Consider the following 15,306-nt stretch of genomic DNA (forward strand, 5'->3'; position numbering starts at 1 on the left):
TAAAAAATAAAAAAATTTAGAGTACAGGCCATTGTAACAATATCTAAATCATTCATCATGTGGGCCTACTCATATTCTCCCTGGAGGCAACAAATGAGGTTGATCTAAACCTTAGGTGGGCTACAATTAATAAAATGATGTGTAAAACCTTTAAGAATACATGACTTGGCTCGCTTGAGATTTGTAATGGCCTTATTCATGGAGAAATGCATACGATGAGAAGATAAGTTCGTGTTGGGTGCACTAGACTGACAGACTGAGATGGTCTTATGATTTGAATCCTTAGTATCATTCATATTACCATAAACAATCAATTGTCTCATGATAATGCTTAATAAGTGATGTTTAGAGTTGAATGTGGACAATCAAGGACATTTTTCTAAATTGATTGGCTGTTGGTAGTGGTGATAATCATCCATTCAACAAAATTTTGTAAAGTAGCCCATATATCATAGTCCACAACATGAGCGGCTTTCATCATTGGGCCACAGCATATGGGCCAATGATTGGCAAGGACTTTGGATCCTGAATTGGGCCAGTGGGGAAGGGACTAGATGATGAAAGTCTTCTTTCCCTTTGAATAGGAAAGAGCTGGTAAGTGGATTCCTTGGTGATATGATGGCTGGTGTTGTGGGCCTCGCCGTGATGCGCATGTGTTTTATACCCACATTTTTCATCCCTTCCGTTGGCTCATTTTAGGGCATGGCCCCAAAAGTGAAGCACATGTGTTTGGCATTTGTGGGGCTTGCTATGATGTATGTTTTATATCCACACGGTCTATTTATCTCGTTTTCTTATTTTAAGATATGAGCCCAAAATCGAAGAGCAAATCCAAAACTTCAGCATACCACAACACATGAAATAATGAAGATAATAACACCATTGTTGATACCTTTCTGAGGCCGACCAAGATGTTTTTACTCATAAGGCCACAGAGACTAAGGGTCTATTTGTATTTTTTAAATCCCATGGTTAATGCAACGTAAATAGGAAATCATTGTTCACCCATGTATTTGCACCCAGTCGCCGCCTCTTGATTATGACCTAATGTTGACAAGAAGCTTCTTTGAAAGGCTCTTGCGGACAGGGGCAACAAAGATTTTTTCCACTAAAATACATGGGATTTGAAAAACAAATAGTCCCTAAGATAAAGGGAAAGCACAAATATCATCTTGGTCCAAAACTTTTGTAGCCCCAATAAGATTTTAATGACGGGGTATTCAATCACCATTGTCTCCTATAGTGTGGTCTACTTGAACTTTGGATTTGTTTCATTTTTGGATTAATAATGCCTTAAAATGAGTTAGCACAAGATGGCCAACAGCAAGGGACATCTTGCACATCACTAGGCAACTTGTTCCATAAATTTGGACCCAAAACCTTAAGGGTGACCATGTGTTTGTGCATGGTACTTGATATGGTGTTTATGTTCCATCCAACCCGTTCATTATATTAGGCTTTTCAATAAAAATGCACACAAGAAAAATTAGCTGATCCAAAGTTCAAAATTGCCTAAACCACATGAAATTGGAGATTTTAGTGTTGATTTTAGAATGCACTTGAAATGCGACCCACATGAGTTTTTTATTGAGTCAGTGCTGTAAGGTAGAACATGAGATGGCTCACCTAATGGACAAAGTGGATATCACACTCAAAACATGATGGGGCTCACATATCTATGGTGTTTTACCTTTGCTTAAGTAATCCACCTGATCACACATCTAGGCAAAGTAGAACTGAATGGACAAAGCCTTATGGAACTCACCATGATGGATGTGTTGTATCCATGCCGTACATCCATTTTTACAAATCATTTTAGGAAATGAGCCCAAAAATGAAATGGATCTAAGGTTCAAATGGACCACAAAGTAGGGATTGAACGCCCACCACAAAAAATAAAAAATAAAAAATCTTAGGAGCTGCAGAAATTTTGATCAAGCAGATATTTGTGTTTTCCGTTTGCTCAAGTCTGGCAAATAAAAATTATGGTGGGCTATCGGAAGGTTTCCATGATGGAATTTATTATCACCGCTGCTTCCTTTGGCATGGTCCACTTTATTCTTGAATCCGTCTCCTTTTAGGCTCATCCCTAAAATGATATGTAAAAATGGATGAATAACGTGGTTAAAACACATGCCTTACAACTATATATCCCAATATTAGTTTTGCTTTAAAAAGATTAAATGAAAATTTGATGAAATAAAATAATGAAAGGAAGTATGGTGGAGAAGCTGCCACCAATGCATCGGTCTCCAAAAACTCAATTTCCCTTCAAAACCACTGGCAGGAAATAGTACCTATAGGTTCAATCCATTGTAATGTACTTCACATGTGTTAGCAAAAGTGTAGAATAAATTGAATGTTTTTTCTTCTTCAAAAACTGACTCATTAATATGAAATTTAAGCTTCAATATTGTATTTTCATAAAAGTTTTTAAAAAGTTACCTTATTAATCTTAATCCATATAATTATCATTCACTACTTTCCATTCAATATAAGTATCATTCATTATCGTTCCACTACCAGGGCAAGGTGAGAGCAAATGGATGTGTGGCTCCGGTGGGCCCCAACATGATGTTCATATAAAATCCTCCTAACTGCTAGGTGCATCATTCCATGTTAAGTTAAGATCGTAAAATTCAACTCTATTTGTGATATAGGTAGATCACATGATTAGAAACAATGTACAGGTGTGTGTCTAGTGTGAATCACGGATTCATATAAATTTTTTTGGACACTGGATAAATAAATTTGTGGAGTTTATTAATTGAACTGGATTATATATAATTATCATGTTTAACCTTGTAAAATCAAGGATCAACAGTAATCTCCTACCATTTCATTTGGTGTAGCCTACCACAACCACATCTTAGCCTGATTTCCACCCCCCCCCCCCCATTAGGGCCTTATATGGGGCTAAATAACGGGTGATCAAAGTGAAACTTATATAAACATAACGGTGAGCCCCATCAAAATTAAACAGTCCATGCAAGTCCTTATTTCCGTAATATTTTCTGTCAAGTTACTAACAGATGCATGAGTTTGACTTTTAAGAGTCTCCAACGTGATATTTATGTAACATCTACTTCCATCATTTAGATGTGTAATTCTAATTTAGCCTTAGTCTAAAAAATTATAATATCCTTGATTTTTTTTAAGGTCCACCTATGGTGATCACACAATATCACTCTAACTATTAGATTTCACACAAACATTTTTTCTCGTGAAAAAAAACATACCAACCTGTGGCTAGAAATAGTTTAGAAGGCTAATGTTGCACTATACACTGTTCCAATCGCATGTTGCACCTGAACTACAGATGAAGTTGATTTTTGGGTCATTATCCTAACATAAGGTGATTGATTTTTGGGCCATTAGCCTAAGATATAAGGTGATGCACCAAGTGGTCAGGATGGATTTTACAGAGCCAATCAGCCGATCCAGTAGCTCGCATGCACCACCGGACGGTTAAAAAAAAGCAACGGAAGGTAGTGGGACGATCGTTATAGAAATTTCAAAAAAGGAAAAGAAAAGAAAAAGGAAAAAACCAACGTCAGAGATTCATTATGAGCTTGTGGCCAACATGATGAGCGGACCAGATCCGTTTTCGGCCAAGCCAAAATACGTAGCAAGACAAATCCATTTTTGGTCTCGTTTGCTGCGCGGGAAGTAAGACCTGATTTTTCTTGTTATATAAGAAGTGGGGCTTTCTTGTCATATGAATAATGCCGGAGGTATGAAAATCAATGAAAGCGTGGAAATGAAAGGAAAAGATCGATGCCTTTATCATCCTGGAATTGGAATTTGCAGTCTTCTTCTAAGAAGGGATTTCGCCATGATGTGCTTCTTCTCTACCATAGAATGCTCGATTCAGGTATTCGCCCCAACGCTTCCACCTTTCCATCTGTTCTGCGCTCTTGCGCTGACCTCTCTTCCTTGCAACTTGGGAAGGCGATCCATGCCCACATTCTCGCATCTGGGTGCCACTCCGATCAGTACGTCGCCTCTTCCCTTGTCAGCTTCTATGCTAAATGCCAATGTATTGAGAATGCTCGGCAAGTGTTCGATAGAATGCCTCAAAGAAGCGTGGTCTCATGGACTGCGTTGATTCAGGGCTACGCTCGGACTGGGAGTTCCTGCAAGGCAGTGGAGATGTTTGAGTGGATGCAGCGAGAGGATGGAATCCGACCTAATGCCGTTACGGTTTTGAGTCTGATCCCTGCTGCATCTCTCCATTCCCATTTAGGAGATGGAGAGTGTATCCATGCTTGTGTCATTAAATTGGGATTCGAGTCCAACTCCCTTGTGGCCACTTCGCTTGCCGACATGTATCTCAAATGCTGGGCTGTAGAAAATGCAAAGCGGGTGTTCTATGGTTTGCGTGATAAAAATGAGATCTCGTGGTTGGTTATGGTTTCCGGACTGGCTCGGAATGGGTATGTGGGAGATGCTGTTTCATTTGTCAGTAGAATGCTCTGGGATTTAAATCTGATTCTCGACTCCACTGCGCTTGTAAATCTGATCGCAGCATGTGCAGACACTGGAGACTTAGAACATGGCAAGTGGCTCCATGCCTACATCATAAAGACTGGGGTGGAGTTGGATGCATTTGTCGGAACAGCCCTACTCGACATGTATGCGAAATGCAATTCTCTGGAATCTGCACATCGGGCCTTCAAGGAGATATCTGATCCGAACCTGGTCTCCTGGAATGCTATCATGCACACATATGCTCACCTAGGTCTTGTGGATGATGTTATGGAACTGTTTCGACAACTAAAGCATGATGGGATCTCCCCTGATTCAATCACCATGAGAAGTTGTTTGTTAGCATTTGCTTCATCTCCTACTTACCCAAGGGAATCTCGGCTTGGTGAATGCTTCCATGGTCATGCAATCAAAAGTGGACATTTTGATTCAGAGATTGCAATGGCGAATTCACTTTTGGATTTTTATGCCAAGACAGGAAATCTTAAGGGAGCAGAAGAGTTGTTTTCATGCATCGAGGATAGAAGGGATGTCATTTCATGGAACTGCTTGATAAATGGACATGTTCTAAATGGATTTTACAAAGAAGCAATAATGCTCTTCTGTCAAATGGAAACGGCATGCATAGCACCTGATACCTTCACTTTATCTAGCATTTTAACGGCGTGTGCGAGTATGGGGGAGCAATCATTTGGGCAATGCATGCATTCATACCTGTTGAAACAGGGTTACACATACTATGTGACATTGGATTCATTTGTGGGAACTGCGCTGGTAGACATGTATGCAAAGTGTGGTAATGTCGGATCTGCTTACAAGGTGTTTGAGGAGATCAGTTGTAGAGACACAGCAACATGGAATGCGATGATTGCAGGTTTGGGTCAGAACGGTTATAGTTCAGAGGCCCTTGCTCTTTTCTATCGTCACTTGAAAACCACAGGACAAACATCATATGCTGACTCTGCTATAGCAACAGCAGTTTCTGCACACGGTCAGTTGGCCTGTTTGGAAGGGGGCAGGAGTTTACATGGCCACATTTTGAGAAAAGGATTGGAGAGCAATGTTAAAGTGGCCAATGCAATTCTAAGCATGTATTCGAAATGTGGCATGGTTGAAGATGCAGAGTCATTTTTTCGGGGGATGTCAGAGAGGGATACAACATCATGGACCACCATGATTGCAGGCTATGGCATAAGTGGGAGAGTAAAGGACTCAGTATCTCTGTTTGAGGAGATGATAACAAAGGGAAAGGCTGAGGAGGGTGTGGAACCAAATGGAGTCACATTTCTTGAGGTTTTATGGGCTTGCTGCCATGGAGGACTGGTGAAGGAAGGTTGGAGCTATTTTGAGAGGATGAGGAGGGTGCATAGAATTGAAGCAAAACTTGAGCATTACTGTTGTGTAGTTGATCTTCTTGGGCGTGGAGGTTATCTCTATGAGGCCTATGTGTTGGTAAGGTCGGTGGCAGCTAAAATGGATGCTGCAGTCTGGGGAGCGCTGCTAGGAGCATGCAGGATTTATGGGGAGTTGGAGTTGGGATGGATAGCAGGGGAAGAGCTTTCAAGAGCAGTGGAGAGGCACTGTGACTACCATGTGCTCATATCCAATGCATATGCTGCAGATGGGTGGTGGGAGTATGCTGCAAGAGTTAGAAAGGAGGCGGCGGATGGTTGGAGACAAAAACCCCCTGGTTGGAGTCGAATTGAGGTAAGGGCTTAATGGCCATTGACTCAAATGAAGGAGATGCAAATTGCTGCAATGAAGGACAAGCCAAGGCTAGATAGTCTAAATGGGGCTGACATGACATAACCGGTGCATGGATAAAGGAAGAAGGTCACCGTCTTCTCATAGTTGATAATTCTTAAATCCACAAGGAGAGAAAATCTCTAAAACAAGAAATAAAATTGAGATTATTGAATGAAAAGTGCTGCCTACTGCATGCTTGATGGCCCTGTACATAAGCAAAAGACGCCTTGTGCTCCTATTCTGACTCAAAACTTTCACAAAAAAGTAAAAATTACTAAAAGTTGTAAATACATCTAATATTACCCGAACTTGTAACAATCCTTTAATGACCAAAACAAAGATGTTGGGCTGCAATCAGATTCTTAAAACTCTTAAAATAGCAAAAATGGAGCTTTAAAAAAAAAAAAGAAAAAAACAGTGAGTTTGAACTAAAACCCAATTTTAACCCAGAAAACAGCATTTTCTCAAGAAATCCCTTGGGGCCAACCAGCTTTGCTAGTTTCCATGTCGTTGGTCTCGTCAATAGCTTTCTGACTACATTTTATACTGCAAATCCCATAACCAGTCACAAAGTGATGGCTGTTGGAAGCTTTAGTGCATGCTCAGGCTGTTTTTGCCCTCAATTGAGCATTTTGGCCCGATTTCTTTTGATCTTGGTTGTCCATGAATACGTCCCTAACTGATTCTACATCATAAAAGCTCAAACATAGCTGGTTATGGAGTCAGTTCTTATTCATCTTTGATAGTGGCCTCTATTACCAAAGCAATTGAAGCTCCTTGAACATCTAGCAATGTAATTGCCAGCCACATTTATCACATTTTTGGCTAGCATTGACTGGAGGTGTACTCATCATATTTTCGCAAGTGTTGGCTAGAGGAACACTTAAATCTATCTCATCATATTTTGGCGAGTGTTGACCGGAGGTGCATTCACATCCATGCTGGGGGCAATAGCTTTGCAGAAGACTTCCTTGCCAACCAAGATCACAAGATTTACACCTTGAGATGTCCTTCATGTTGAGAGATGCGACAATGACTAGTGGTGTTCATGAAGATGGATTTTAGCTCCATATCAAGCCTCTATAATCTTCATTTCTTCTCCATCTTGCTCTCTGGATCTGCTTATTCCTCTCTCTGTTTGGTCAAGTTTTTACAAGATCCTCTCATCTTAGAAGAAACTCAGCTCGTTCACCCAGTTTATTTATCTCCTTGCTTTCCCCCCTCTTCTCTATTCTACTCAAAGCCCAAACGCAGTGCTCAGCTGCACACGAGTTCTCACTAGAACTCGTGAGAACTATTTGAGAATTCATCTCACATGATATGTGTACTGCGACCCCATCAAACTTTTAATGCCCAACTTCCACCCTGATTGAAGTAAACTTGGCCATAAATTTAGCAATGCATACGTTCACCCCTCTCTCCATTAAATGTCGAGATTATGGATGGTGTGAATACTCCATTAAAAAAAAAAAAAAGAGCATCATTTCCAAAAACTGATCCTCCGATAACTTGGCAAGCTAAGATTATTTATTTATATGTGTGTGTGAGAGAGAGAGGAGGAATGTTCACCAACACCTTCTTACCTGAGTACCCATGCACACCTTTGCACATGTCTTAGGCATAGAATCTGAATAGTCCATGTGATGCGGCACCCCTTAAAACCCTACGAGCTCAATTTTCAGCCTGATCAAAAACTCTAGTAGGCCATAGCAAAGAGAAATACAAATCAAGGGAGGAAAGTGTTTCCTTTTGCCATGGCCTATTAGAGTTTTGTATCGGGCTAAAAGTTGGGCTTGTATGGTTTAAATGGGTGCCGCATCACTTGGACTGTTCAGATTCCATGCCCATGACACATGCAAAGGTGCACAGGTGCTTACGTGAGCATGCCCCTCTCTCTCTCTCTCTCTCTCTCTCTCTCTCTATATATATATATATAATAATCATTTCAACTAAAATACTCAAAATATTTTACTGCTTGTGCTAGATCCACAGCAAGTAAAATAATGGAATGGGACCCACACGTAATGTACCAATTAATGGGATGAGACAGAGACGTGAATGGACCAAATTTGTCGGTGACCTAGACTGGTGAAGCTAGAACCCTTTCACATGTATCATAATAGCATGGTAGAGAGGTGAAGACTGCATTATCTCTTGGCATATAAACCTCCACGTGAGTTTTAGAATGTATGTGGTACAAGTATGCTTGGCATGAGCTATTGGAAATAGTGGGTGCCCTTGGACGTCCACATCTCTCTGTCTGCCCATTTCAGCAGTTTTTCATATGCTGCCACCTGTAAGGAATCGTCTTTGTTATACCCATAAATGAATTTATCTGTTTGGATCTTATCATCCATCCCTATATATACTGCATGTGGAATGCGGCCAAGTGCATCGACACCTGGTTGCATTTGTACTCGTTGGCATAAACATCATCTATCTTGGACCGTTCAATAAGTCTAATACACTGTTAAACAATATGTACGGGTAAGATGATCCAAGCCCAAAATGTCGGTGACAAGCACAAATGGATGGGATGGATACATGCTGGCGATGCTGAGTAATGACATAGAGATGGGTCCCAGATGTGTGGATATGATGAGGCCGATCGCCAGTGTTGGGTCCCAGCCGTGGACATCCCATCAACCCAAAACAGAAATTGTCAGTACATGATCTTTTTCTAGCCCATGGATTCACCCCAGGAGAACATCCGATCAGTTAGTAGGCCTATTTGTCTTTCACCTACGTCTTTCTTCCCAACATGTACTGTTACGGGGAAATGTATACAAGGACAATCAGGGTCAGCTTGAGCTACACGAAGCAGATAGCGAGGCCCCGAAAGGGGGGTACAATGTTAGGGCCAACTCCTAAGTCATGACTCGAAACTACAATCTTTATTGGCTGACCCAAACCCTCGACCTTATCCGAAGGAAAATAGTTGAGCCAAGTCCTGATCTTCGTTCTCAGCCTTGATCAGCGAAATCCGACCTCAGTGATCTATCGACGGATTTCGACTATTAGTACTTGGCTTCATGACTGTACAATCCGAAACCGAGTTAGGGCATGTACGTACCATATATAAAGGCCGAGGTCGTACCCAGGCATGGATGTATCACATGTCGAGGTTGAGGTCGAACTCGTAATGGTTCGGACCATCGGACCTTAGATCGGGCGTATCTCGCAATCCGAATGAGTTAGGCGCGTAAAATATATGATTTTGGGGTAGAACGAGCTACTTTAGCCAACCAACCCGCTACGCCGGGTTGCGCCGCCCGGAATTGCGAAAAACCCCTTGATTGACGGTCGTTTCCCTGTTTTAATTTCGTTTTTACTATAAATAGTAAGTTTTAGTTTGATTATAACTCTTCATCCGTTGGGCTTTAGGAGTTGCGCCCAACGTGAAAAGAGCTTAGAATAATTAGGGGAACGGTTTGGTGAAGCCAAATAGGACACTTACTATTTTTGGCCGAAAACCTTGCGCACTAGTAGACATCACGACCGTCTATAAATAGTAAGTTTACTATTTATAGTAAGTCGCGGATTCTAGGAGTTTGAGTTGTAGTTTGATTATGATTTCTTTCCCATTGCTTGATACCCTTATTTAAAGGGTTGTGAACTCGATTTTAATAATTCATCAATCAATTTCGAATTTATTAGAATTTATTTCTATTTTCTGCTTTCTTTCCTCGTGGATTCGAGAAGTCTCTGTGAGGAGTCCAGAGAAGTTCCGTGGATTCAGAATAGTTATCCTCTTGAGGAAGACGGTGCTCGACCTCACGTCCTCCCCTGCGTCAGTTTGGTATCAAAGCGAGGTTTCTCCTCGGATTGATGGCTTCTAACGACGGGTCGGGCAACAATCCCATGGGCGGTGCTCCAAGGAATTTACCTTTAACAGCGACAGCTTTCGAAGTAGCGCAACGAGAGAATCAACAAGCCATGCAAGGGCTGCAGGCTTCCATCGACCGCATAGTGGATCTCTTGGCGGAAAACCTAAGGCAACTCCGTGTTCTTGGTGGCTATCCTCCACCGCCAATTAATCGCCCTGATCGCAGGATAGTACCGACAGTGCATCCAAGGGTCATTCCTGAGGAAGGGGGCTCCAGTGAGGAGGAAATCGACGACATAATCTTCCAACACCCCAGACATGGCGGCGATCGAGTAGATCGAACGGATCGAGAATTCAAGATGAGGGTTGATATTCCTAGCTTCAATGGCCAACTAGACATTGAAGATTTCCTCGATTGGCTTTCTGAAGTTGAGCGATTTTTTGACTATATGGACATCCCTAAAGCAAAGAAGGTCAAGCTTGTGGCCTACAAGTTGAAAGGAGGAGCTTCAGCTTGGTGGGAACAACTATAACTCGCGCGAACCAGGCAGATGAAACTACTAATCCGCACCTGGTAGCGGATGAAGCAGCTACTACGTGCCCGATTCCTCCCTAGCGATTACGATCAGGTATTATTCCAACAATACCAAAATTGTCGATAGGGTAGTCGATCGGTGAAAGAATACGCAGAAGAATTTTACCGCCTGGCGGCGCGTAACAATTTGGTCGAGATTGAATCGCAACAAGTCGCCCGATTCAACGGGGGATTGCGTATGGCGATCCAAGATCGGGTCCAGATGCAGTTCGTCTGGACAATGAATGATGCGATCAAGTTGGCTATTCGGACGGAAGCACAACTTGAATGTCCTAACACACGGACCTATCCTACCGTAAGGATCGCTACGGCAAGTCCGCCCCAATGAGCTCCACAGCTCAAGGGGAAGGAGTCCGTAGGAGCATGCACTCAACATCCTATGTTTGAGAGCCGAGATCAGGGAAGCGAAAAAGTTAGACCCCAAAGGGGCATATTGACTACTGCTGGTCCAAGTAGAATCTCGAACCCCTATACTCGACCAAGACTCGACGACTGCTATCGTTGTGGCCAACCGGGCCACCTATCAAATACTTGTCCCCAGCAAAAAGTAGCGAACCTCGCCATCAATGATGACAGTGCTGATAACGCTTGTGAAGATCCAGATGTTGAAGAACAGGAGCATAACACCAAGGACGGGCAGATGATTCAAGTTGGGTTCAACAAGATCGCGACGAGTCGCTCGTCATGAGACGGCTATTATATGCGCCAAGAAAAGAAGTACATCCACAGCGGCATAACATCTTCCGCACTAGGTGTACGGTGAATCGAAAGGTTTGTGGCGTGATCATTGACAATGGAACTAGTAGAACATCGTCTCCAAGGTCATGGTAGAAAAATTGCAATTGAAAACGGAGTGTCATCCCTCTCCATAGACAATCGGTTGGATCAAGAAGGTCAGCGAAACAAAGGTAACTGAACGGTGCACCATATCCTTTTCAATTGGCAAACATTATAAGGATGAAGTAGTATGTGATGTGGTCAACATGGAAGCATGTCACATACTACTCGGTCGGCCCTGGCAATCTGACCGTGACGCCACTCATAAAGGGCGAGATAATATATATATCTTCGTCAAGGACGGTCGAAAGACCATATTGGCCCCTATGGATCCAGAGGGACCACCTGAAACTTCTAAAGTGGAGGGCCGTTTTCTCTTAACCATACGGGACTTCGTGGAAGAATCAAAGGAAACAGGACAGACTTATGCATTAATTGTAAAAGGGGAAGAACTCGAGCCTACCAACATCCCTGAAAGACTAAGGCCCCTGCTACATGAATTCAAAGAAATCTGGCCCGATGACCTTCCCGATGGGTTACCCCCCATGCGGGATATCCAACACCATATCGACTTTGTCCCTGGGTCCAGTTTACCTAATCGTCCCCATTATCGAATGAGTCCGAATGAGTGCGAGATTCTGCAGGGACAAGTAGAGGAGTTGATCCGTAAGGGTCTTATTCGAGAGAGCATGAGTCCATGTGCTGTACCAGCTCTATTAACTCCAAAGAAAGATGGGAGTTGGCGCATGTGTGTCGACAGCTGAGCCATCAACAAAATCACCATAAAATACAGGTTTCCTATACCACGGTTGGACGATATGCTGGACATGCTAGAGGGTACAAAAATATTTTCTAAATTGGACCTAAGGAGAGGCTACCATCAGATTCGAATACGGTCGGGTGATGAGTGGAAAACGGCCTTTAAGACCAAGGAAGGATTATACGAATGGATGGTCATGCCCTTCGGTTTTTTGAATGCGCCTAGCACATTTATGAGATTGATGAACCAAGTTCTGAAACCTTTCATTGGGCGGTTCGTTGTGGTCCACTTCGATGATATTTTGATATACAGTCAAGACGAAGCCACCTATATGGAACACCTCAAGAAGGTCCTTCAAGTGCTCACGAAAAATAAATTGTACCTCAATTTTAAAAAGTGCAACTTCATGACTGATAGCTTATTGTTCCTGGGTTTTGTCGTAATATCCACAGGCATTCGGGTGGATGAGGAAAAGGTGAAGGCAATCAGAGAATGGCCGGTTCCTACAAATATTCACGAAATGTGAAGTTTTCATGGACTGGCGACATTCTATCATCGGTTCGTAAAAATTTCGGTACCATTGTGTCACCAATCACAGATTGCATGAAGAAAGGGCAGTTTCGGTGGTACGAAGCCGACAGAAGCTTTGCCGAAATCAAGCGTAGATTATCTACGACCCCGGTTCTTGTACTTCCCAACTTCGACAAACTGTTTGAAGTCGAATGTGATGCCTCATATGTCGAAATTGGGGGAGTTTTGTCTCAAGAAGGTAGGCCGGTAGCCTTCTACAGCGAGAAACTTAGCGATGCACGTAAGAAGTGGTCTACATATGAGATCGAGTTATACGCGGTGGTCCAGGCACTGCGGCACTGGCGACATTATTTGATTCAAAGGGAATTCATACTTTACACGGACCATCAAGCTCTCAAATTCATTAATAGTCAAGCTAACATTAACCGTGTGCATGCTAGATGGATCTCGTTTTTGCAGGAATTCACGTTCGTACTAAAACATAAGTCAGGGCAACAGAACAAGGTAGCTGATGCACTGAGTCGCCGCGCAACTTTGTTAGTCACCATGAGCAATGAGGTTGTCGGGTTCGAGCGCCTCAAAGACATATATGCCGATGACGACGACTTCAAGGACGCATGGGTTAGATGCCAAGAAGGTCACCCCGGCGACTTACATATGCAAGACGGGTTCCTTTTCAAGGGAAATCGACTGTGCATCCCAAACAGTTCGCTAAGGGAACAGATAATCCAAGAGCTACATGGAGGTGGCCTCAGTGGACACCTTGGGCGAGACAAGACGCGAGCTCTTGTGGAAGAACGGTATTACTGGCCGCAATTGGTACGTGATGTGGGAAAGGCAGTCCAACGTTGTTATATTTGTCAGACCTCTAAGAGACAATCTCATAATACGGGCCTTTATACCCCGTTACCCGTGCTTGACGGCCCTTGGGAGGATTTATTTATCGACTTCGTGCTTGGTCTCCCACAAACACAACGCGGCATGGATTCGGTGTTCGTGGTAGTAGATCGTTTCTCCAAGATGGCGCACTTTATTCCATGCAAGAAGACTCTCGATGCAACACACGTGGCGAATCTATTCTTCAGAGAAATTGTGCGGCTACATGGGGTTCCTAAGACTATTACTTCTGACCGTGACCCGAAGTTCATAAGCCACTTTTGGTGGACTTTGTGAACTCAATTTGATACACGACCGTAATTCAGCAGCGCCTACCACCCACAAATGAACAGACAAATCAAGGTTGTGGATCGCACGTTGAGAAACTTCCTTCAATGTATTTCAGGAGAAAAACCGAAGCAGTGGGATTTAACCTTGTCTCAAGCAAAGTTTGCATTTAACAATAAGGTGAACCGCTTGATAGGAAAATCCTCGTTCCAGGTTATTTACGGACAAGTATCTCGCCACACACTAGACTTGGTCCCTCTGCCCAAGCTCCCAGGCATGAGCATTGCAGTAGAACATATGACAGATAGGATCATGGGCATTCATGCGGAAGTACAGACCAAGTTACATGCCTTGAACGAAAAGTAAAAGGAGCAAACGAACAAGCATCGGCGATAAAAGGTGTTCGAGGTGGGTGACCAAGTAATGGTCCATCTGCACAAAAAAAAATTTTCCACAGGAACATACAACAAGTTGAAGAATAAAAAGATTGGACCGATATCAATCATCCGAAAGATCAATGACAACGCTTATGTTGTTGATCTTCTAGATGACATGACGATCTCACGGACTTTCAATGTTGCGGACCTTACTGAGTATCATGAACTAAAGCAAGACGAGAACTCAAGAAAGAGTTCTTTTGAGGTAGAGGAGACTGATGTAGAGCAGGTCGCAGACAGTTACATTACCAAGATGGATCAGAGAAGGCCCGGTTGATGACAGAAGTGATCCAGACCATCGGACCTTAGATCGGGCGTATCTCGCAATCCGAAATGAGTTACCTGACGTAAAATATATGATTTTGGGGTAGAACGAGCTACTTTAGCCAACTAACCCTGCTATGCCGGGTTGCGCAGCCCGAAATTGCGAAAAACCCCTGGATCGACGGTCATTTCCCTGTTTTAATTTCATTTTTTCTATAAATAGTAAGTTTTAGTTTGATTATAACTCTTCATCCGTCGGACTTTAGGAGTTGCGCCCAACGTGAAAAGAGCTTAGAATAATTAGGAGAACGGTTTAGTGAAGCCAAATAGGACACTTACTATATTTGGCCGAAAACCTTGCGCACTAGTAGACCTCACGACCATCTATAAATAGTAAGTTTACTATTTATAGTAAGTCGTGAATTCTAGGAGTTTGAGTTGTAGTTTGATTTTGATTTCTTTCCCATTGCTTGGTACCCCTATTTAAAGGGTTTTGAACTCGTTTTTATTGATTCATCAATCAAATTTGAATTTATTAGAATTTATTTCTATTTTCTGCTTTCTTTCCTCGTGGATTCGAGAAGTCTCTGTGAGGAGTCCAGAGAAGTTCCGTGGATTCGGAATAGTTATCCTCTTGAGGAAGACGGTGCTCGACCTCACGTCCTCACCTGCGTCATATGAACTATCCATCATCTAAGACCAACCTTGATTGCCCATC

At 42.7% G+C, this 15,306-nt stretch overlaps 1 protein-coding gene across 1 annotated transcript; it reads left to right on the forward strand.

Annotated features, from left to right (window-relative positions):
• The first annotated feature begins 3,777 nt into the window (after positions 1-3,777).
• On the forward strand, positions 3,778-6,207 carry LOC131254390 (putative pentatricopeptide repeat-containing protein At1g69350, mitochondrial). Its single transcript, XM_058255376.1, has one exon. The coding sequence runs from the start codon at positions 3,778-3,780 to the stop codon at positions 6,205-6,207; it is 2,430 nt and encodes an 809-aa protein (XP_058111359.1).
• The last annotated feature ends 9,099 nt before the right edge of the window (positions 6,208-15,306 follow it).

The sequence above is a fragment of the Magnolia sinica genome, chromosome 8 (assembly GCF_029962835.1).
Source record: "Magnolia sinica isolate HGM2019 chromosome 8, MsV1, whole genome shotgun sequence".
Taxonomy (NCBI): domain Eukaryota; kingdom Viridiplantae; phylum Streptophyta; class Magnoliopsida; order Magnoliales; family Magnoliaceae; genus Magnolia; species Magnolia sinica.